Source organism: Stegastes partitus, unplaced genomic scaffold (assembly GCF_000690725.1).
Source record: "Stegastes partitus isolate 25-593 unplaced genomic scaffold, Stegastes_partitus-1.0.2 Scaffold802, whole genome shotgun sequence".
Classification (NCBI taxonomy): domain Eukaryota; kingdom Metazoa; phylum Chordata; class Actinopteri; family Pomacentridae; genus Stegastes; species Stegastes partitus.
The window spans coordinates 161853-184536 of NW_007578533.1; the positions used below are offsets into that span (position 1 = coordinate 161853).

The window sequence follows — 22684 nt, forward strand, 5'->3', positions numbered from 1 at the left end:
GGAAATATTCTGTCCAAAGTTTCACCTCTCAGGCTACAGACACTACAGACTATATACCGTCTCTCTGATAAATAGAAGTCGTACCTGCAGCCTGAACAACAATTCAATCTCCAGTTTTTACACATAAAACTCTTTTAACAAATGCTATAATTGCACATGAGTCAAATACGAAATATAACATGGATTCTGTGCTTTTATTCTTTAGAAGGCAACATAATGTATTTAATACAGCATAAACATGTGCATGCTAAGAGTGTTTCCGTCAAATTATAGCCTGATAAAGAACCAGCAAAATGTGCTAATTACAGACCATTATCATTCATAATTTAAACGCAAATATTAAAATTATGAGCAAGCCCCTTTCACTGAGAATAAAAACCATCATTCTGCACTTTTTAGCGAAATGGATTCATCGTGGGGAAGCAATTTTCAGCAAACACATATAGACTATTAAATCTCCTTCAAAGGTTAAACGGTACAGCATCTCTTATAGCACCACTGAATGCAAAAAAGAAGCTGAATAATGGGGGAATTGGACATATCTTTATGCAGTTTTAAAGCAGCTTGTAATTGGATGTTAGTTCAGCACACATGTCAAAAACCTGAAAGCTACAGCGTTGGACTTTTACATATAAACGTCCGTTGCATCTAAGCCCTTATCAAATGAGGTCACACAGCGCTAAATTGAGGATATCAGCATAAACACCTCTGTGGGCTGATGTTTTAAATCAAGGCTCTGTAGTGATCCAGCAGTGATTGGTTTTGCCAGAGCTGAAAAGGTGAGCAGCTATAGTGGCAGAATCTATGATGGAAAAGCTTAAACAGCATCCAAGAAAAAAGCGTGTGATGCTCCAGATAAAAGAGAGCGAAGGATCGCTCTAAAAAAAGAAAAAAGAAAGCGATCAGCAGCGCTGATGCACGTCACGATCCCGACAGTGACATTGACAGGAGGTTAAAAGTTCTGCACTTAAGGTTTAATAACTTAACAGTAGACTAAGCAATAACTGCTTATCACACGTCACTCCCTTCTAAGTTCCTGCAGCGCCAGACAAGACTTTCCACTCTCATCTCTGCCACCTGAACAAGTTACATAACTGCTTGAAGGCGACGTCCTCGGTTTCCAATCTCATACATGACATCCTGCTGAACATTACAGATCCACAACCCCTTGCTAATGTCATGTTCACAGTCTGTTAAAAGAAGCAAAATCAGCCGGAGTAAATCACAACCTCTGCCTCTAAAGAGTGCACTTTCACATAATGGGAACAGGAAGGCCTTCTTTTAAATTCACCAATTGAATTAAATATTTAAGTATTCATGTCTCATCGAATCTCTGAGAGCTCCTATCTCTCAATTTCAAATCTTTGCCAATGTTTTGAGAAATATCGAAGCCGGCCTAAATAGATGAAACAAGCCAGCGCCGTGCCTGATAGGCTGCACTGCACCCATTAAAACGTCCATACAGCCAGAGCTGGTCTATCTCTTCCGAATGATCCCCAAACCCGACAGGTTAATCACCGCCTTCTATTGGAAACACGGCACGGAAACTCCCCAGCCCCTCATCACTCACACTTTAAGACTTAGTACTTATTGATGAAACTATAAAAACACATCAGTACTTCAAAAACCAAACTGTCAGTACAGCCCTGCTAGCATGGTAGAAGGCCACTCTAAAACCACTTTGGCACAATCCCATGTTCACAATCAACACCATATCACTGTTATTTCCAGCAAGGGGAGAGAGAAAGGAAAAAAAAAGAAAATCTTGCAATCACACACATTCTACTCGGACGTCATCAAGAGGCTCTCACTGGTCCCTGGCCTCAGCATTTTCAATTGCAACATCCATCTAGCTGCACCCGTCTCTGTGAAAACCTCCTATAAAACCTCCCTAATAACCTCTTTAATGTTCACCAAAAAAAAAAAAGAGAGAGAGAGAGAGAAACCGAAAAGTGAGAAAGTTAAATTTCACCGGACCACCTGTTATCAGAGCATGGAAATATGGAAACCAGCTGCAAAGGAAGGCAGGACTGAGCAACACTATGAAACATGGCTCCTGCTGATTAGCTTTGTAAGGGCGTGCTGAAACCTTCCCATCACCACAGGCATGAATATCTGCAGTCGGATGAGCACAGTAATTGCGCAAATGAGACAACCTAAGGCCAGAACACTCAACACACCACTCACCCTTGTCTTCATACACCCTTCTACCGCCATTTCACATCTAAATTTCTATACAATTATTTCATTTCATTAAGCACCACCTACACCTACTCCTACTCTACAGACCCAACAGCATCATCTGTGTTACATATAAGCAAAACACTGTTTCAACTTGATGATGAATTTCATGATAGTTGTTTTTTTTGTTTTGTTTGTTTTTAGTTTTGTGGTATGAATCTGACAACAATAAGGTACTACCACTGCTGTTTCCTGCTGGTAGTAAATTGAGGAAGAGTGGACGAAAACAAGACTATTGGGACAACTGGAGGGCTAGGATAAGTCAATGTAAGTGAAGGAAAATCTCAAATGTAGCGGTGATTAAAGCACATGTGAAATACATGGGCTATGAGTTCATCAAAGGGTGACTGAGCACTCACCAATGCCACGGTATAGTGTAGTTGTGTAAGAAGAAGCGCAAAGAAGAGGAGTAGAAAAATGAAGGACTGTCATCTATGCAATAAATGTACTGATGCTGAAAGTCCTCCAGATCCTCCAGCCTGTAGGACCAGTTGTACAGCTTGTTCCGACCTTCTGATAACACCCACGGGAACATACCAGAGCAAGGAGTTATTTCACAGATGCTGAAATGGTTGAAAACCGGTGGAAAGAAAAGAATAAACTCTTTTAGGATGAGACAAAAGGTTTGGTCTGACTTTGATGCAACAACAACTTGGTTAGGTTTTGGGTCAGATCATGGTTTAGATTCAAAATATTTAGGTCCCCCGTTTAATTGCGGGCTGCAAGGTGGATCTGTGGTTAGCACTGTTGCCTCGCAGCAAGAAGGCTGTTGGTTAGCATCCCGGTGAGGACACCCAGGATCTTTCTGCATGGAGTCTCCATGTACTCTCCGTGCAGTGTGGGTTCTCTTAGGGTTCTACGGCTTCCTCCCACAAGGTCCTAAAACATGTTGAGGTTAATTGGTGATTCTAAATTGTCCATAGGTGTGAATGTGAGTATGCTTGGTTGTCTGTCTCTAAGTGTAGCCCTGTAATAGACTGGTTACCTGTCCAGGTGAACCTGCCTTTACCCTAAGTTGGCTGGGATAGGCTCCAGCCCCCCACGACCCTAGTGAGAATTAAGCAGTGTATAGATAACACAGATGGATGTTTAATTGCCTATGGAAGTGTACATATCATACAGATTTTAAAAAATAAATAAATAAATAAAAATCCATCAACAAGTGGTCAGTTAGCTGGTTCATTAAAGCCACCAGCAGATGCGTTGCTCTGGTGAAGCTCCTGATCCTATCTGTAGCCCCTTACTACATATAGTGTGAGATTTTAGACACACAAACATCACCATGTGTGGCCGATTCTCTCTCTGATGTGTGTTCCTCTGGTGCAGTCTTGATTTAAAAATGTCCTTTGCATCATACACACTGCCACCTTGTGTGTATTTTTAGTTCTTTTGTTGGTCCAATAGTGCAGTTGGACATTGTTTTTTGTTGATTTCTTTTTTAAAATTTAATATTAAGATGTAATACATCTCGCTCCTATACATAGATTCTACAGAATATCTATGGATTTGAAGGATTTTCCCGTTGAATGATACAATCGGGCATCTAAACAGGTTGACGTATTTGGGTGCAGGACCTTATTGTCATGGTTACAGGATCAAAGATGAGTTTAAGGGGATAAAACAGTCACCATTGATAGAAACAATGTTGACAGTCGTCTCCTCCGTCCCACATCCACACCTACACAGCACATTCAGAGTCAAACAAACCTTTAAGTCTTTGAACTCAGAGAAAAGCCACGCAGGCCTCCAGACTCTGCACAGAACAGCTCCGGCCCCCTGAGTCCACTATGAGACAACAGCGCTAACAACTCCATAATTAGTTTATATATTCTGTAAATTATCACTGCTGTTATTACCAACCTCAGTTTTATTTCCCAGTACTCTGCCCCATGGAGACCTATTTTCAAAACGCTTTGGTAAATTTATTATTTCTTTCTACTTTCATCTAAAATAACTCCTTGCTCCCCAAACTTCTGCTCTCATCCACTCCACCGACATGGAGGTATTTAACTGTTACCTGATTTATATAAATCATTACACATTAAATCAAGAGCTGTGAAGGGTTATCTACAAGCATAAATAATTAACATGTAAGAAGTAGGCACCATCCTTGACTTGATTTAAATTTTCCAAGCAGTATATGTTTGTTGTTTTGTTTTTTACTCCTTCCAGGTTTTGCAGACAACTTGTAATAAAAAGTCCTGCACCTCCACGGAAACACACAAACCAAGAAAAGAGAAGAGACAACTCAAAAATGTCTCATCATAAAAAGAAAAGAAAAGAAAAAAAGCTAGATTTATTTCATTTTTTACTTGATAAAAATTCAAAGTTCAGACAAATAGTCCCTGGAATGACTGTCGAATCAGTCGTAGCTTTCTAGTTGTGCTGAGAAGTGAACACTTTTTGAAGTTTTCACAGAACCTGGTGAGAGTAATTGGTGAAATGATTTGGCGAATGACACGCAGACATGTAGAATAAAGCGAGTTTGATGAAAATCACATTTGTACGCCTGGTTTTGAATAATTTTCCTGACCGATTAGTTTGAGAACTGTCAGAAAATTGCAAATCTGATCATCCTTATGTTTTTACAGATTCTGACTCTGATAAATGCTGTAATTTTGGCATTTTTATTTTTTTCCCCAAACATACCTGTCAAATCTGATTGGGTTTTAGGGCTCAGATGGTTTTAAAAGAGAAATGTTTCAGCTATTTTTGTGTCTCCCGCAATTACGAAAGTACACTTCACCCTTGTGTCAATGTTAAATGAGTGAAGGAGAGGTGTAATACTGCATATAATATAATATTCATGTGGCATTTTTCTAAGTAATTTAATTTGAGGCGTCCTTGAGCTTTTCACATCTTATTGTAAGCACAGTAAATAACTAATAAATCTTCTTGTTATTGTCATGGAATGCCAACACTGGTGGCACCAGGAAATGCAAATCAAAGCCCAAGATGTAATTACCACTTCAAGGCTGATGTGCATTCCCAAAAAAAAAGAAAAAAACACTCTCCTGAAGATCAGAAGAATGCAGTAAAAAGGAAAAAAAAAAATATTAGAAATAAGAGGATAGATAGCTTCGAAGGATGCATTAAGCCATCAACAGATACAGACATGCCAGCTCTCTTCTCTGTCTGCTGTTGCTATGCTAATCTCTATTTATGTCAGTTAGGATTACTGTGATCAGGTCTCACTGTTTAAAAACTTGGTGGAAAAGCAGACATGGCAAACATTATGACAGGTCTCTGAGCAGTAATCTATAGGCAGGAGATAAGAGAGTGATTTAAGCATGCAGACGTCTGTCGACACCGTCCCTTGTGCAAATTAACGGTCCTTCTTTTACGCCAGCACAAGCCTTAATGTACTAATAATCAACACAAGGATTAAACCAATCAACTAAATTTGAATCCATCCACAAATAACCACCTCCTCTTCACATGAAAAAAAAGCTAATATAGACACAAGCCTGCGACGAAGCGCACCCCGAAGTCGACTTTTGTGTTTGTTGAGACGTCTCTGTAAAGTCTAAACGGCCCCGGGATCAAACCAGGAGCCACTAATGAGGTAAGGAGGTCTCAGAAACTTTGAGCTCAGGCTGGAGACAAGAAAACACACTGAAGATATTTCCTTTGGTGTTCAGATAAAAAGGTTTTTGAAAGAGAGAAGAGAAGAGAAGAGAAGAGAAGAGAAGAGAAGAGAAGAGAAGAGAAGAGAAGAGAAGAGAAGAGAAGAGAAGAACAGTGCATCCGGGTCTAACAAAATAATTATTCATACATTTGAAAAAAACAACTATTGGATTACTTGGATTTAAACCACTGAAAAAAAACGACTGACAAGTCATCACAACCAGGCCCCAAAAACCTAAATATAGCTCACTTCACCCCCAATTACTTGTCTCTCTTCTCTTTTCTTTGACCAGCAGGTTCTCTGAAAGGCCAGATCTATGTCAGCCTGCACAAACAGACCCCGTCTAGCCTGAGTTTGAAGCTCTTCTTTTAGGCCGGAGCTTTAGAGCACTCTGGTTCAAGTGCAATCAGAGTATAACCCTGCTCTGCACATGGTTGTATTATTGTTTTCTGTATATTGTATGATCAAGAAGCATTTTGTAGTTTATATTTTTGAATGTTTGTCTTTTTTTCTCTACTTGTGGTGTCTTTTTTTAATCTTGTACCCCTGATTGCAAGCCAATTTTACATCTGAGAGAACAAAATGACTGAACTGAATCCAAAGAAATTAGTTATTGTTGCAATTTATACTAAACATCTTGGGAAATCTGCTTCATCGCTGTGTTTGATGAAAAGATCTGTACCTCTTGTTATCCTGGCGGCGCATTTAACATGAAGCCAGCAGCTGCTAGCTTAGCATGACATGAGGTCTGGAAACAAAATCCACTAGCCAGCACCTCCGAAGCTCAATAATTAACACGTTACAACTCTTAAAACCAAGGTCCTGTTGACACCGTGAAGTTGCCGGGCAACCAGCAAAGATGCCTGGAAGTTATTGTTCATTGACAGAAAACAGCCCATAATCCCCACAGAAAGACGCAATGACATTCACTTTTTTTTTTTTGAGGTTTATGCTTGTACACGGTGACATAGCTGAAACCCAGTGACCTGATGTCCTAATCTTCTGCAGCGGGGATCAGACTTCAGCGATGACACAGTTGGCACAGACATAATGAATATTAATGAGTGTAGGCTACATGCCACGCCAATCAGCCTCCGCTAAAAGGTCAAGATCATCTAACGGTGTTTGTTTGTCATACGGTAAAAGGTGATGATTGTATTCAAAATGTTAATTTTGACAAAAAGCTCGCTTGTCCCATCTTGAAGCTTCGTTTAAATCTCCTTTCCAGCACAGAATGAAGAAAACAAGAGGTCAGTACTTTACCGTTGGGGCTTTCTTCGTCTATGGCCACGATGGTAGCAGGTGGACCCGACCGAGAGAGTTTACATTCTGCAAAAGAAAAAGGAAAAAAAACACAAAGTTGGCATTGATATATTCAGGTTTGCACTCATTCATTTTTAAAAATCTTGAAATATGGATCTTTACTCTGAAGCCTGTGAGTGATGGTGTCAAAAATCGTAGTATTTCCAGTGCTTTAGTGTGAGTTTTGGTGCCATTACTATGAAATGCTGGAAGTACAACTGCAATAAATGTGAGGAGATAAATAAAGGATAAGCTTGGCAGACGTGATCTAGCCTATAGCTCAGAAACTTCATTCTTCTCTCTCCAGTGAGAGGAAATGGACTGGGTAGCAAAAGAGCAGACAAATTATTGGAAGGAAATGTAGTAGAAAAAGAAGTGAGGTAAGTGAGGGAAAAGCTGGCAAAGGAAAGAGACGAATGCCTTTTTCTCCCTCTCTCTTTTATTTTTTTTTTTAACGACAGACGTAACCCACTACAACAATCTCTGCAGGGCCAGCGGGGGTTAATACACTAACACAGTGACTGAACACAGTTAACAGAGGAAGAGAAACGAGATTGTTCTTACCCTCGTATTGCCAATCTGCAGAAAGAAGACAGCCACATCCCACCAGGAAGGAAGGAAGACGAGAAGGTAGGTAGCAATCGAGGGAGGATAGGAGGAAGGAAAAAGAAGAAGAGAAAATATTCATGAAAGAACATGAAAGCAGGTTTAAAAATTTAGAAAAAGGTACGCGAGTATGAGCATTATTTGGCTGTTCGGTACACAAGTGTATTAATCTGGACAGGCTTTTCCACCTCCTTTCACATCCGCCACCCACACTTACTGTATTACTATTAAGAGAAAGTATTTTAACCCCGTCTGGAGGCTTAAAATGGTCCTATTGAGCCAGAAAAAACAGCACCACCGCCGACATTCAAGCATTCTCTTTTATCCCTCTGTCCTTGCCAGGATACAGGGAAACAAGAACACCCACATTCGCGGGCCAACGTTATTGTACAGCTCTCGAGGATGGTTGGGAAAATCCCAGAGGAAGGCTGAAAGATAGATATCTGCTCACCTAGAAAATAGACTTCATGGAACAATGATCACACTCTCTCCCTCTCACTCAGTCTCTCTCTGTCTTCCACTCCATGACAAAGCATTACAGCTGTGTGACATTACAGATTATCTCCAGATTCGTTGCCATTGTTTCTTGACTCTTTTGCAGTAGAAGAAGGTAGAGTGGGTTCTCAAATACAGCTTCAACTATCCAAGACCCACAAAGTAGCTTATTCACTGCTGAAAATGGCTCATTTTGTAATTGTCAATGCTGAGAAAGAGACAAAGAGCTTCTTGTTCGCTTGTCCCCAAGTTGAACATTTATTAGCAAGCAAGCCGTTGCTCAAGCAAGCATTCTGAGGTAATTACTCTGTCAATGCAACATAATAAGTAAATAAGTTCAAACTGTGCCTAAAACAGGGTTTACCCTATACTATGTTTAAAATTAACATTTTAAAAATACTTTTTAGCACAAAAAATTAAAAAAACAAACCCTATTTTCTCAAAAATTCCCACCACACTGTAGTTCTCGTTCATGCTAACCTGTTAGCAGCATGACCATGCTACATCTCGTCAGTCCTATCACCTATAAAATATGTTTACTTCTAATTTACTTTGCTAAATACCTATTAATTTAAAAAAACAACCTCTATCTCCACTGTTTTCTTTATAGTTTGTATTAATATTGGGGCATCTTATACTGTACCAAAGTATAATCTGTTAGCCTAATGGAGGACGTAGCTTTAAAGTAGGAATTCATTGTTCTGCTAGTGTCCAAAAGTAGAATCGTATGCAGAGCCTTCAGCTATAAGGCTGCTCTCCTGTGGAACCAATTCTCACTTTGGGATTGAAACATACTTTTTACATCTAAAATTAGGCTTAGAATGTTTTATTTTTTATCAAGTTCATCGTTAGGACTAGCTAAGGTGACCCTGACCCATCCCTCAGTGATGCTGCTATCAGCCCAGGCCACTGGGAACTCCTGACGTCCCTCCTCTCTACTCTCCATGTATTCATGCCAGCGTTTCATGCCATTAACTTTGTGTCTTCTCCTTTCTGTAGTTTGTGTTTTGTCCTCTCTGCAGGTATCTGTCCTTCCAGAGATGTACATTTCTGATCTGAGGTTAATGGCCCCACCAACCTCCCCAGTGTTTATTGTTCTTTTGTTTGTTGTCTCCGTCTCCTTTCCTTTCACCCCAACCAGTGGAAGCAGATGACCGTATTCCCTGAGCCTGGTTCTTCTTCCTGTTTAAGGGGATTTTTTATTCCCACTGTCACCAAGTGCTTGCTTAAAAGGAATCGTTACAATTACTGGGTTTCTCTCTAAAATAGTGCCTTTTGATGGCGTATGTTGTAAATCGATACTATATAAATAAAAGGGAACTGATTTTAATTGGACAAAAGCCTGAGTGAGGCTGTTGGGGTGGATGGCCAGGCATACAAAGCACAAGAGTTTGACATCAAAGGCTGGGATTCATCTTCTGCACCTCCAACTTGCTATGCATAGATCACCAAAGGCCAAAAAAAGGCAGCAGGTTTGGTTTCCTACTAGGTAAATACATAAGGATTCATATGACTGTTTTCTTCTGCTTCAAGTCTAACGTGTAAGTAAAGCTCCACACACATTGTGTTTTGATCTGCTCATCTAACTCTTGGAAAATACACTGGGTGTCAAACTATTCACATCTTTGCCTCATGTCAGGCTTTTTAATATTTTAATACTGAACCAAGACAACAATCTCTCTCTCTCCTCCCAAGTGATTTAAGTTGTCTAAACATATTCATAAAAAATGCTATTTATACTTTAGCTGCCGGAGCATTTTGCAGACACAGTGTTTCCTCATTCTGTGAGGCTTTCTATAAAACACGCACTCACAACACTCTAATGCAATCCCTTACAACAGCTATGCCATAAATTCCACTTTCACAGAGCCAATGCATTTTCAGTTTTTTGTTGATGTTGCCAGAAAGTTGCCAAAAATTGACCCTTTTACCTTCCTGAAGCTCTTCTAAGGAAGGGTGCATCTCAGGTTAGCAATCCATAAAGATGCATAAGCCATGGAACAATAGTCACTAGTTACATCACTCTCTAGCAGCTGGCCTGTGTGTGTGTGTGAACAGCAGATGACAGATGTGTATCCCCTGCTTGACTGCCTTTTTATCCTTCAGTGTAAGCTGATGCCCCTCATATATTACTAACCAGCCATTTGTTCTCTGTGGGGCATCTCTGTCTCTCCCCTCGGTTTCTTCCCTCCCCTGTCTCATCTCTTTTGCCTCTCTCCCTCTACCTGTCAGTCTGATTCCTCCCCCTCAAATAATGAAAATTAAATAGCATGAAGCACCAAACAGCCTGGGTTGTAACTTAAAGTGGCAGATGAACACGGTGCGATTTCAAAATGAAACGAGCTAAATCTGTCGGGAAAAAAGAAAAAAAACAAAACAAAACACGGAAGACAGGTAATTTAAAGTCTCTCTCTGTGTCAATGGCAAATCGGAAGAAATTGTAGACACTTCTTCCGAGTTAAATCTTGATTAAAACAAATGCTTCCAAGTATTTGCGCAGAGTGAAGATGAAATCAATTCCGTCGCCATGCTGTTAGCAGTTCCTAAATGTAATCATGTGATAGAGTAATTCTCCTTCTCTCTGCAAGACACGGAGCAATTCGGGATGAAGAGTTAATTGCGTAGAAATGCAAATTCCCTGCTCCTCTATCACATAGGTCACAGGCTTGTTTCCTCACCCAATAAAGGGGCCCTTATAGCACAGTTAGCGTCCTCTTGTATGCAGGTGCTTATGCCTTTTAAGTGTCTCCTCATGCTCACCTTCAAAAGTTTACTTGTGGATTTCTTCCTTCATTGATATGTACTTGTCTTCTCCTGTAAGCACTCGTTCCGTTCGGCACACACTCGTGCTCGCCCCTTTCAAAGTTTTCGGAGGAAAAATAATCACTGAAATGACTTTGTGAATGAGCAAGTGAATAAATCCATCTAATGCCAGGTTTCTGTCGAGCTGATGAAAAGCTCCACGGAGAGCTGTGTGAGGGGAATGAGGCTGAAGCATTCAAGGTGTGGAGTTCATAAAAGGGAAAAAAAAGAGAAATAGACTTAAGGCTTTAAAATAGACCTCTTCATTCAGACAATATCACAGGCAGTCAATGTAGAAAGCTTGCTCCATTTCAGATTTATCATCCTTCCAACGCCTCTTTATTTAAACCGGGAGTGTTTCAATCAATAACTCCTTTATTTACTATTCAAATTCGGTCCATCTAAATTTGGCAGGAGGAATAAGCAGGTACGGGTTGCCAATGATGGCAGAGAAAAAAAAAATGTCTCCATTAAGGACAGAGTTGAGGAAGAAGAGAGAGAGAGAGAGAAGTGACTTTGACTGCAGCTGAGGACAATAACCGTCACCCGAGAATCCAAACAGGTTTTAGCTGGTGGAAAACAAACCCTGTGTTGTTTCAGAACATACAGCTTAGCAACTATCTCCATGATACACAGATATATGCGCGGTGCTTAGGTACCGTTTCACACAAGCCCATGTGCACGTTCACACCACTTTACACAGTTTACACAATCGAGCCCATATGCATGTCTGCCCTCGCACACTCACACATGCTCGAGTTACCATCAAATATACATGACAGGGCTGTGACTCAGCGGGGCACCTGCTCAATGCTGATCGTGTGTGTTTATGGGGCCATGAAGGAGTCGCTCCACACAGGGAAGGGCTCTGTAGTGTGTTATAGTCACCAAATTAAAGGAGTGTTTTGGCATTTCTTGACCCTATAAATGTTTTTTTCTTTGCTGTTACTGATCTAATCATACATGCCGTGTCTTGTTTGTTTGTTTTTTCAGATCAGTCTGAGCTATCCATCGTTTAACATGATAATACTTGCAGATATTTTATATTTATGCCAAGGAAAACAACTATTTTTAAAATGTTTTTAGATGTATTTCAACATAAAATGCTGACAATAGAAATATCTTTCTTCATAAATGTGAAGAGGAGATTGTTTGGAATCTGGCACTACCTGAAACACGATGGAGGGATGCTGTATGACTTAGAAATTGAGTGGGGGAAATATGTGCTTTTGTGTGATTTTATTCACTAGAGTCTTGCCATACAGCACTTAGAGAGGTGGCAAACTGAACAAATGACCTTCAATCTGCAAAAAAGGGAATGCATGCAAACTCCATAAACATTTACTACTGCTTTAAAATCAAGAACTCATTGTCTGTACTGCTCTGCCATAAACTAGACAGTGTTTCTAAGCAGGTGTTATATATAAACGTGGAGGGAAATAACATATGTATGGTGCAGCAATGGGACATACTGGGGAAATATTGGAAAGAAAAGCAGAAAACTAATCATAGCTTCAGTACATATAATCCAATGAGAAATTAGCAGTGTGTCTGTTGATGTATCCTCCAATGGCACAAAAATCTGATGGCACAGACTAGCATGACGGATTGCCCAGCCAAGGATGCTTTCTTCCCAAATGACAGTGAAGAAAACCACAGGCATCCCTGATCCTTTGGAGCCATCACCCTGGCCTGCTTCCACTGAAATAATTGACTCATTTCATCAGATGATGGTTCAGATTGGGACTGTGAGTGATGCACAGTGAGTCATATTTTACAGGAGGGGAAGAAGTAGCAGGCAGCCTGGTAAGGACTGTCATGTGTTAGCTTAGCATGCACACTGGAAGCAATGGAAAACAGGCAGTCTAGATCTGTTCCAAGGTAACGAATTCACCTTCCAGCACCAACCTCTGTATCTATCATCCTGGGCTAGCAATAGTAATATACATTCTAACATTAAAAACACTAATTATGTATATGACACAATATCCAGCAACAATGTCAAAACACAAAAATGCATCAGATTAGTGGCAAAAACTAATTACATCTAAAGGGCAGCACATCAGCTGCTAATTTTTTCGATTTCGGGCTAAACATTTTCTTCCTGAGTTCAAAAAAAGTTTCCACAGCTTTTTAATCAGTCTTTTTTGCCATGCCATATTGTGAAAAATTTGAGCTCATTTGAGCAAGTTGTACTTGACTGCATTCTGCTTGTTACCATCTGTTACATATTTGCTTGGCTACTTTGCCTGGAGTCTAGATCGCGAATGGGAAAACCCAATGATGGTGAACTCCAAAATATGCTGGAGTGATATGTGAGCACACTGTGGAAATAAACGGGCGCTATCTCAAGAGACGCCTGTCTCCGTATCAGATCCATCTCTTAAAGGAGAGAGAGGAGGTTGAAAAAAGCTTCGTCTTTTTTTCCCCCCCCCCCCTCACGGTTTGATTGATGGCCACATAATTTGGATCTGGCACACTCAAAAAATGGCAAAGTAAACATTTTATGATGAAACTGTCCACTCTGATGAGCAAAACTGAAGTGAAATGGATAATGTAACAAGAGAGGAGATGGGAAAATCTGGTTTTCAGTGTGGAGCTGCATCGAGTGATATCTTGAGATGTCACTTAAACTTTTCGAAAACCCTTTAAAACGCTGCAACAAAATCTGAAGAAAAACTATCACGAGTTTCTCTAAATGCACACAATGGAATTAACGAGGATTAATGGCATCACAGTGGCTTAATATTTCGAACAATGCTGTATGTGTGTAGCATTCCCACTGAGCGTGTGAGCGTTTAGCCATTAATAGTTTCACAGCGTTTGTAAGGTAATTATATATTGGGCATTTTTGATATAACTTACTTAACATGCAAAGTGCCATTTCAAGATAATTCAATTATTAAAAGCATATTATTAAAGCTGTGTAAATGAAAATGTTAAAACCAAGGCCACACGAGTAATTTTTCTCATTTTTTCTATATCTGATGTCCTGGTTTCTGGTCTGCAGCACAGCTCAAGACATATATCAAATATTGCTACGGAACAGAGTGGCTGGCTGACAGGCTTGACTTCTAAAAATACACCACGCAATCTTTCAAACAAGTGAATTGAGAGACACGGTAGTAAAAGGTTGAAATACAGGGGAAGACGGAGTGGAGAAAGAGTGTTTTTTCCCTCTAAAAGTTCTCATGTGTCATGTCCTTTTTAAAGCTTCCATCAGCAGGTACACCAATCTACACATCTCCCAGGGGTCCGATTCCTCTCTGTCTTCCCTCCCCTACCCGACCAGCCAGCCATTCATCCATCACCCGTTCATCTATCCATCCATCCTCTCCTCCGATCCATTCATCCATGGAGGACGGAGACGGAACAGAGGGGACAAAATTGGTGAGGAGAGAGGAGACAATTTGAGGGGGAATAGAGGAAAGAAACCGAGGGGGAGAGTCGGCAGAGGAGGACAGAAGTGAAATGAGCGAGGCAGAGGAGAGGATGGTGGCGGAGGAGGAGGGGGGTGTGATGAGCGGATGGATGGGGAGTTGTGATGAGAGGAAGAGGAAGAGGAGAGGAGTAAAAGGAGAGGATTGTCGAAGAGAGACAGTGTGACCTTGTGTTAGATTGATGTACACACGGGCTCAATGCTGTAGGGATCACCACTTTGTCACTGTGCTGGCTTATCCATTATCCGGACTCTCTCCCTCTCTCTGCCTCAGTATGTCAGGTCTGCTCCCAGACAGTGCAGGGCTGAGCACAGCTGACAGCAGTAGTGGTGGTAATCAGACAGCAGTTGTTCGGAAGACACATGGTGGAAATACATAAACACCTCTCCAGTACAGTAACCTCAAATGCTCCTACGGTGGCCCGGAACCGAAGCATCCACGGTGATGTCTGTGGGTGGAGTCTGTTCCATAAGCATGAGTGGACACGAAACAGGTTAAAGGACTAGTTTTTTGGGAAACATTTGCTTTTTTTAAAAAAGAGATATGACTAGATGGATATTCATTTTATGTCTGCTTTAAAGGTGCCATGTGGAGTTTCTGACCACTGGCAGCGCTGTGGAGCAAAGAGCTCCTTTCAAATATTTGTTTAGTTGTTTTTTTTTAAATAGATATGTCCAATAAAAGTCTGTGATAAGTGAAAAAACAGTAAATATCAGTATCATCCTTTCAGTCTCTATCCACAGTGTGGATATGTTTAAGCTAGCTTAGCATGAAGGCTACGTTTTGGTAATGATATCTTGGTAAACAGCTGCACACAGCAACTCTAGAAAACCTTCCCAAAGTCTTGCTATCTCTGTCATTGTGTTTACATGTGCACCGGTATCCAGTTACTTATATACCCACGGCTGCTGCAGCAGAGACTACAGCCCCTGTACATGGACCACCAGCTCAACCAGGTGAGCTAAAGCAGCAGCCCTCACAGTTTTCATCATATTTAGTTTACAGCATTTATAGGGTGAAATCTGGTCATTCACATCCCCATATACATGATAAATACTAGCATCCCAGTTTGTGCTGTTTGCTCAGGCCTCTGAGATGTTTAGAACACAACTTTAATCTGATATTACTGTAAACCTAAGCCTGATCTTAAAATAATCTGACTGTGGCTATTGGGAACGAGGCCACTTTGGCTTATAGCAGGATTATCCCTATTAAATATCAACATCACATTGTGGATTCGGCTTATCCATCTTATTGTGAGTAAAGGCAGACGATAGTGACAGGAAACAGTGGTGGATGAAGATATGCAACCAAGATTGGTGGGATAGGATGGTCATGATGACACGGCTGAAGTGTTCATGAGACCACAGGAAACAACAATACAAGCATTAGTTCCATATCGATGAGAGCAGCTTTAGTGTTAGATAGCCCCTAACTTGATTGCTAACCAGTTTGGGACGACAGACGCACAGTCCTAGATATTTTGTACGGCTCTTCCATTGCAGTATGCTGGAAAACACTATGATACACATCATTAATGTACAAACATCCAGAAGAAAATCATCCACATAGTTTGTGTTTCTGTTGGGTTGCAGCTGTTCCTATGCCAGTAACTAGCAACGGTAAAAAAGATAAACATACAACAGTAAAGCTACAGAGCTAACCTGGTCCAGACCTGGTTATGCTCAGAGTTCCAGACAGTTACAGAATCTGTTGCGCTGTACGTTACTAGAACCACTGAACGAAGCTGTGTAGTTACAACACCACTGTATGCATCGTGTTGCCATGGGAACCCAACATGCATTCAGCTGGTGATGCAGAAATCGCTTAAATATGTTTTTATGTTTAGTCCGTTTACTCTGCCGCAGCTGATAGAACACAGAATTATTTATTACTGAGAATATTCAGTCGGTAACATTAATTGATCAGAAAAACAAACATATAAAAACACATAGAACAGTTTTCTCTCTGGCATCACTTGCAGTAGCAGCAGTTTTCACCGTCATACAGTTTTATATGAATCATTGTTCTCCATTAAAACAACCTGTTGACTGAAGCAGCTGCACACGATTGATTCATTTTGTGCGGAAAACAAGTCACATCATGGAAATAACATGTTCTTTTATGTGAACAGAGTCTGAAGCAGAACGTCTGACTAGACAAAGAAAGTTGAAAACCACCTTCGTTATACATGTTGTCTCTGACTGGGGCTTCAGTTTTTGTCAAGCCGACTTACACAAAGAAAACCCGGCTATGCTAAACGTGCTTCATAGTTCAGCCCCCAGGTCTTTATAAGAAGTGCTGCTGGGACAGATGAATTGTTTTCAATAAGAAATAGCCAACTGACAACCACAAAGTGTCACTGTGACATATATTACATCAATAAGACCGTGTTAGAGGTGATATTTGCTTTATTTTTACTGTCCATGTTCCTCCAGCTGCTAACTGGACTAAACACTTCCTGACACCAGCTCTGCACTTACTGTACCAGCACCCTTGGAAACAAATTCCTGTATTTGCCAAAAAAAAAGGATTTCTTTAAACCCATTCATCATCTCTCAGCTTTTCTTCTCTCCTGTTTGCTGTGTTGATTCCATTCTTAGCCTTTTCATCTAAACTTTGAACTTTTCCTTTTCAACAGGAAATGGACTGCGGCCTTCACCGGTACACTGTTTAAACTCAGACTGAGTTACTCTGAGCTGATGTTATATTTGCATTGTATGTCCGTGTCAAGAGCAAAAGCTTTGGTAAAATTTATCAAGTGAATTCAATAAATAGCAACTGAATTGGTGGGAAAGAATTTTCAGCGATGGAGAGGAAGTGACTGAGGTCGGTTCACAGGTGGGAGCGTCCACGGGGCATGAGGAGGGCGGATGAGAAGAAACGGTGAAATTAGAAAAGGCGAGAAGGACAAGGACTGAGGTGACAACAGCCGTGGCAGACATTCTTTACAGATGAAACGTTTAATAACAAAGAAAAGTCCTAACAAATATTGAAATCACCCTTGAAACTTCTACTTCAGCCACACTGGCACACACTGACACACGCACAAAACATGCCATGAATCTGAAGTTGCAGTCCACCAAACTAGTCGTGTTTCTATGTAGTTGTCAAGCAAAATAGAAGCAAATCTTTGAAACATTGCGAAAATGAAGAAAAAAAAAATCAGGCTTGTTTCTATTAACTGCTTTGGAGCGAACAAATTATGTCGCACAGCGTCGCAACTTCATGCACTGCTTTAATTAACAAGGTAGACGAAGATGGAAACCAGCTGCTTACCACTGGATAAAAAACTGTGAACAAAAGGAGAGAAAACAAGCAAATCTTCAGCCACTTTCAAAAGCAAAATGGATAGACGTCTTTAGCAACAGTTTTCAGTTGGGACAGTTGCAAATATTTGTTCATGTACGCTGGTACTGGACATGTTTTGTGCTGTCTGGAGGCGAAGTCAATGCAAGAAGCAGAAAGATGTTAAATATTTGCTACGTCAGAACCTATTTTTTTTTTTTTTTATTTTAAAAAAGGCGTTCCATGATGTGCATTACTTCCTTTTTTGAAAATGTCAGAAAACACTAAATGTAAGTACGCTTGAGCAAAATTGGGAATTTTTTGTTTTTAGAATTTTGCTGTTTTCTGCAACTTTTTCGAATTAAATACAGTCGTGACTCGATAATCCGACTCTTAACAATCCTAAACCTTGCTATCCGTCAGGTTTTTAGGAAAAACAAACGGAACCCATGAAAAATATCCTGAACATACCGACAGCCTTGGATTCTAACTCGGACATGACGTTTTATGTCACAAATCAGGATAACGGCGTATTATCTGACTGAACAATATGACAGATTGGCTACGTTCACACTGCAGGACTTAATGCTCAATTCGGATTTCTTTGTGAAATCTGATTTTTTGCGAGTTCGTTCACAACGACGTCGCACACAGCAAGCATGCTGCATGCTCAGTGTTCATGGAAGTAAACATGGATGGTGGCGGGGGAGTGGCGCTGGTGCTGTCTCCCCCACTGATGGTGGAAACAGAACTGGGACTGCTATTCTTTTTAAAGTTATTTTTTGGGCCTTTATTGGATAGAGCAGTGAGAGAGAGACAGGAAAGTGGGGAAGAAGAATGGGGGGAGGACGTGTGGGAAAGGGCCATGAGCGGGATTCGAGCTCATGACCTCCACATCGGGACTGTAGCCCTGTACATGGAACGCCGGCTCAACCACGTGAGGCGCCCCTGGGACTGCTATTCTAAACTAGCATCAGCAGCCAAGTACTGTCTGTGCGTTCTGGTCACTTCCACACCGTCTGAGCGCTCCGTCGGAGTGGAAGTGCCCCCTCCACTCCCGGCCACGCCGAATATTCTGATATTCATCATTAACTGAGCCCAGAAAGTGCTATTGGGACCAGCCCTACTAGTTATTATAACAACTATAAACAATAAATATTAACAACAAATGAGCCTTCAAGCATCAAGCCCTCCTCGTATCTCGACCTCCGTCTTGACAATCCGACAGCCTTGCTATCTGACATTAAAGAAGGTTTTACATTTAGTGCCGGATTATCGAGTCACAACTGTACTTTAATAAAAAATCTGAAAGAGAAATTCGGCCACTGACAACTTGTTTCATGTTTAATGTTATCCTCCTCCATCACACAGACATATAATTAACAGACTCAATAACATGAACACCTCGACAATATGTTAGAGTCAGACAGACATTATTTAATGCACAACGCAGTGTCAGGTTATGCTTTGCTACGGAGCTTTTAAAAATCAATCTATTGAAATGGCAGCCAGATGAACAGGCATTAATGAAAGCTCTGTCAAGCAATAAATAGATATTATCAAATGGTTTATAGAAGTATAATTGCCGCATTCTGGATTTTGTTTTTCATCATTTGCACTAAAATGACTTGGGTTCAGAGGTCTGGAAGTTGTCAGGGTTTCTTGAGGAAAATAGAATTTGGTCTAGTGCTATGTAGCGACTGATGGACAAGCAATCCATACAGTGTCGGCTTAGTGCCAGTCTGGCTCCGGTACCTTCACCCTGTCCGCTTCTGTTTTCTCATTCCGGTGGAGGGCTCATCAAGGCCCTTTTTTTTTTTTTCATCAAAATTAATTAAAGGTACCCTAACAAGTTTTTCTTCACTAGCAGCGCTATCCAGAAAAGTTTTAATGAGCCCGTTCCATTTCATTTACATCTTGTTATTCATTAGCGGGCGCACAATGATGTCACACAGGTGAGGTGAGGTGTCACGCTGATTCTTGGGTGGTCGTCACAAAGAAGAGGCGGCTAGTTAACGCATTCAGAAAAGGCTTCGCAAATCATTCATGAGGATTCAAACTGCATCCTTGTGCAGGTAAGTATGTTGTATTTTTAGTATTTCATGGCATATGCTGAATGCTTTGGCTGTAATATAAAACAACAGTCGATGTAGAGGACAGTGAATATGTGTGTTTTTATCAGCACGTACAGTAAATTGATGGATGCTTCATGGTGCTTGGTGGCAGCGTGCCCCACAATTTACCTGCTTATCGATATCTTCCCTGCAATCGTGACTGCACAGCTGTGTGTGTGTTCATTCAGAGCGGTGAAGGGAGTGCGAATTGGTTCGGGAAAGAGCCACAGTCACGCCACTGACATTTACATAGAGTCACGCTCTTTTTCTAGGACATCTTGTCGAAAGCTGGCTGGCCTGAGAAAGTTAGGCTCAGACGACAGGACGGAGACAAAGCGAGGACAAAAAGTCACTAATTTTGCATTGTGACAGCACTTTTAATTTAAAATTGTGTGCCACAGAACCGCAGGCGTATATTCATGCACATACACACAAGCCGACAGCCTCGCTGTCATACAGGAACTCTCGTAGACAATAAACACACTCACCAGCATTTCAGCTTTAGAAAAGAGCATCCAGAACACAGAGATCCACACACATAACACTCAATAAATGACAAGTCAAGCAGAACTCTTTCCATCCCTTCTGTTGTGTCTTGTTCACATTCACAGATAAGTCACATTCAATTAAAACAACCAGTGAAGCACAGCCTACACACAGTCCTGGCTTCAGCTTTATTCATAATCAGAGTCAACTCAAGTATAGAAATTCGGCAGAGCTCAGGGTTTGCATTTCAGCCTGCTGTTTTTCACTCGGCACTGTCACACTGAGAAATGTTGAGGATGAGCGTGATGACAATGGCTGAGGGAAGCTATTTTTGTCCTCTAAGCACAAATTAATTTCAGTAATGAGTATTAAAACAGTGCGATCTTAATCTGAAGTTATGACAAGTTTCTAGGAAAGAAAACAAACAGGCGTAAAAAAAAAAAAAAACAATAAATTATTTTTTTTTAAAAGGGGGGGAGGGGGTTTGGAGCTGTTAAACTTTAAGCCCAAAAGCCCGATATGACACATCGTGCGGTCTTTCACCCTGGGATTGAGGCTCATTAAAAATATACTGATAGTCTTCTCATTCGGGAAACCAAAAGTAAGTAAATATAGTGTCTTACCAGGGGAGCTAGGCTAATTAAAACATACTAGTAGCCCTGTCACGCGGGGGTCCAAACAAGTGAAATCAACCGCTGGTCCTGGGACTCGAGCTCATTAAAAACACACCAGCACTCATGTCATGAGGGGACCAAAACTGAGTAAAACATTGTCTGTCAAGTGGAAAGCCAGGCTCATTAAAACCTACTATTCTTGTTATGTGCAGATCCACCAGAGTAATGTCTGCAATCCTGTTTGCGAGACCCTGTCAGTGGTATTACAGGTGTAACTGAACGCATGTGACGAGGAGAAAAAGATGGCCCCGAGGAGATGTGAATTAAAGGGGTTGTTTAGAATCGCATAGTTCACTGAATTCACCAAAAAAAATACCTGCATGTCCCCACTTAGAGCCACGCTCGGCCGTTAATATGATTCCTTCCTACCTCTGCGCAGAAGCAGACACACTCGCGGGCGTTAACCTCTGGCTACATCCCCCCCCTACACCCCATCAGCTAAATGCCAACCGGATAAATCTCAAGGACTAAGAGTTAAATGGAATATTAATATTCTGATAAATCGAGCAGAAAGTCAAGAGAGTATTATGCTGAGCTCTCCCATCGGTGATGACTTCATTTCTGTTTTACCTTGCCTCAGTTTGCCCCCAGTTCAGGGATATATGAACGTGGACCTTTTCTCAACATTAAAATATTATAGGCACAGTTTTTTTTTTTTTCCCATCAGTTATTGCGATTGTCAAATGGACTGCAGATTACTCAAACGTTGTGATAGGAGCGATGAAGTGAAAAGTGCAGGTATAGTGCACCTTTAGGTAAGCAGGCTTATATGACCAATACATTATGATCTAGCTGCATATTACAGTTTCATTTCAACAGAAAAAAATGACATAACGTTCATTAAATGAGCCACATCGTCTCGTTAATCTGTCTGTAATTAGGTGGTCAAGATCGCGTCCCTCTGGTTTGCCAGAGCGGAGTGACAAGACAAAGAGTCTCCAGCTATTCCAGCAGCTATGTGAGGCTGCACACAAGCACAGCGGTACGTAGAGGTACAGTACTGAGGTAAAGCGTTTGGATCTTTTAGATTCGTATCCATCACGCAATACCACCAGGGAGGTGTCTCATCAGTCCCACATTCACTGTGCAGCATGATAACGGCCCCAAACATGCAGCTGGAGCCATAAAGAATTATCTTCAGAGACAAAGGGGGGAGTCCTGGAACAGATGGGAAGGCCCCCACAGAGTCCTGATCTCAGTTTCATCAAGTCAGCCTGGGACTGTATGAATAGAGACAAACTGTGGCAACTTCTATAAGACGTTTGTCTACCTGCCAAGCGCTTTGAAAACCAGTGCGTATCAAAAACCAAGCAGGGCTGGTCACACAGAATATGATTTTGTTTTTAGTCTGCTACTCTGGCTCTTCATTACTATAAATATCATAACAACTATTCTTGGTCTACTTTTAGCACCTCATACACAGCACTGTAACATTTCCAGCACTTGAGATATTTCGATCTGAATCGAAGAGCTGGACAAACATTGACATTCCTTGAGCCCGAGAGCCGATGTGACTAAAATGCCTTCTGCTGAATCACCATGACCTAGATGAGAGAGAATCTACACAGAAACTGACTCTGTGCATCTTCCTGTTAAAATCTCATCGAT

General features: G+C 41.1%; 1 protein-coding gene across 1 annotated transcript in view; it reads right to left on the minus strand.

Annotated features, from left to right (window-relative positions):
• LOC103365004 (protocadherin-15-like) overlaps positions 1 to 22684 on the minus strand; it is a 182062-nt gene that overhangs the window by 158398 nt on the left and 980 nt on the right. The window contains exons 2-3 of the mRNA XM_008292325.1: positions 7736 to 7750; positions 7133 to 7198 (exon numbers count right to left, since the gene is read on the minus strand). Coding sequence (XP_008290547.1) covers positions 7133 to 7198; positions 7736 to 7750 — 81 coding nt within the window. The remainder of the gene's footprint in view (positions 1 to 7132; positions 7199 to 7735; positions 7751 to 22684) is intronic.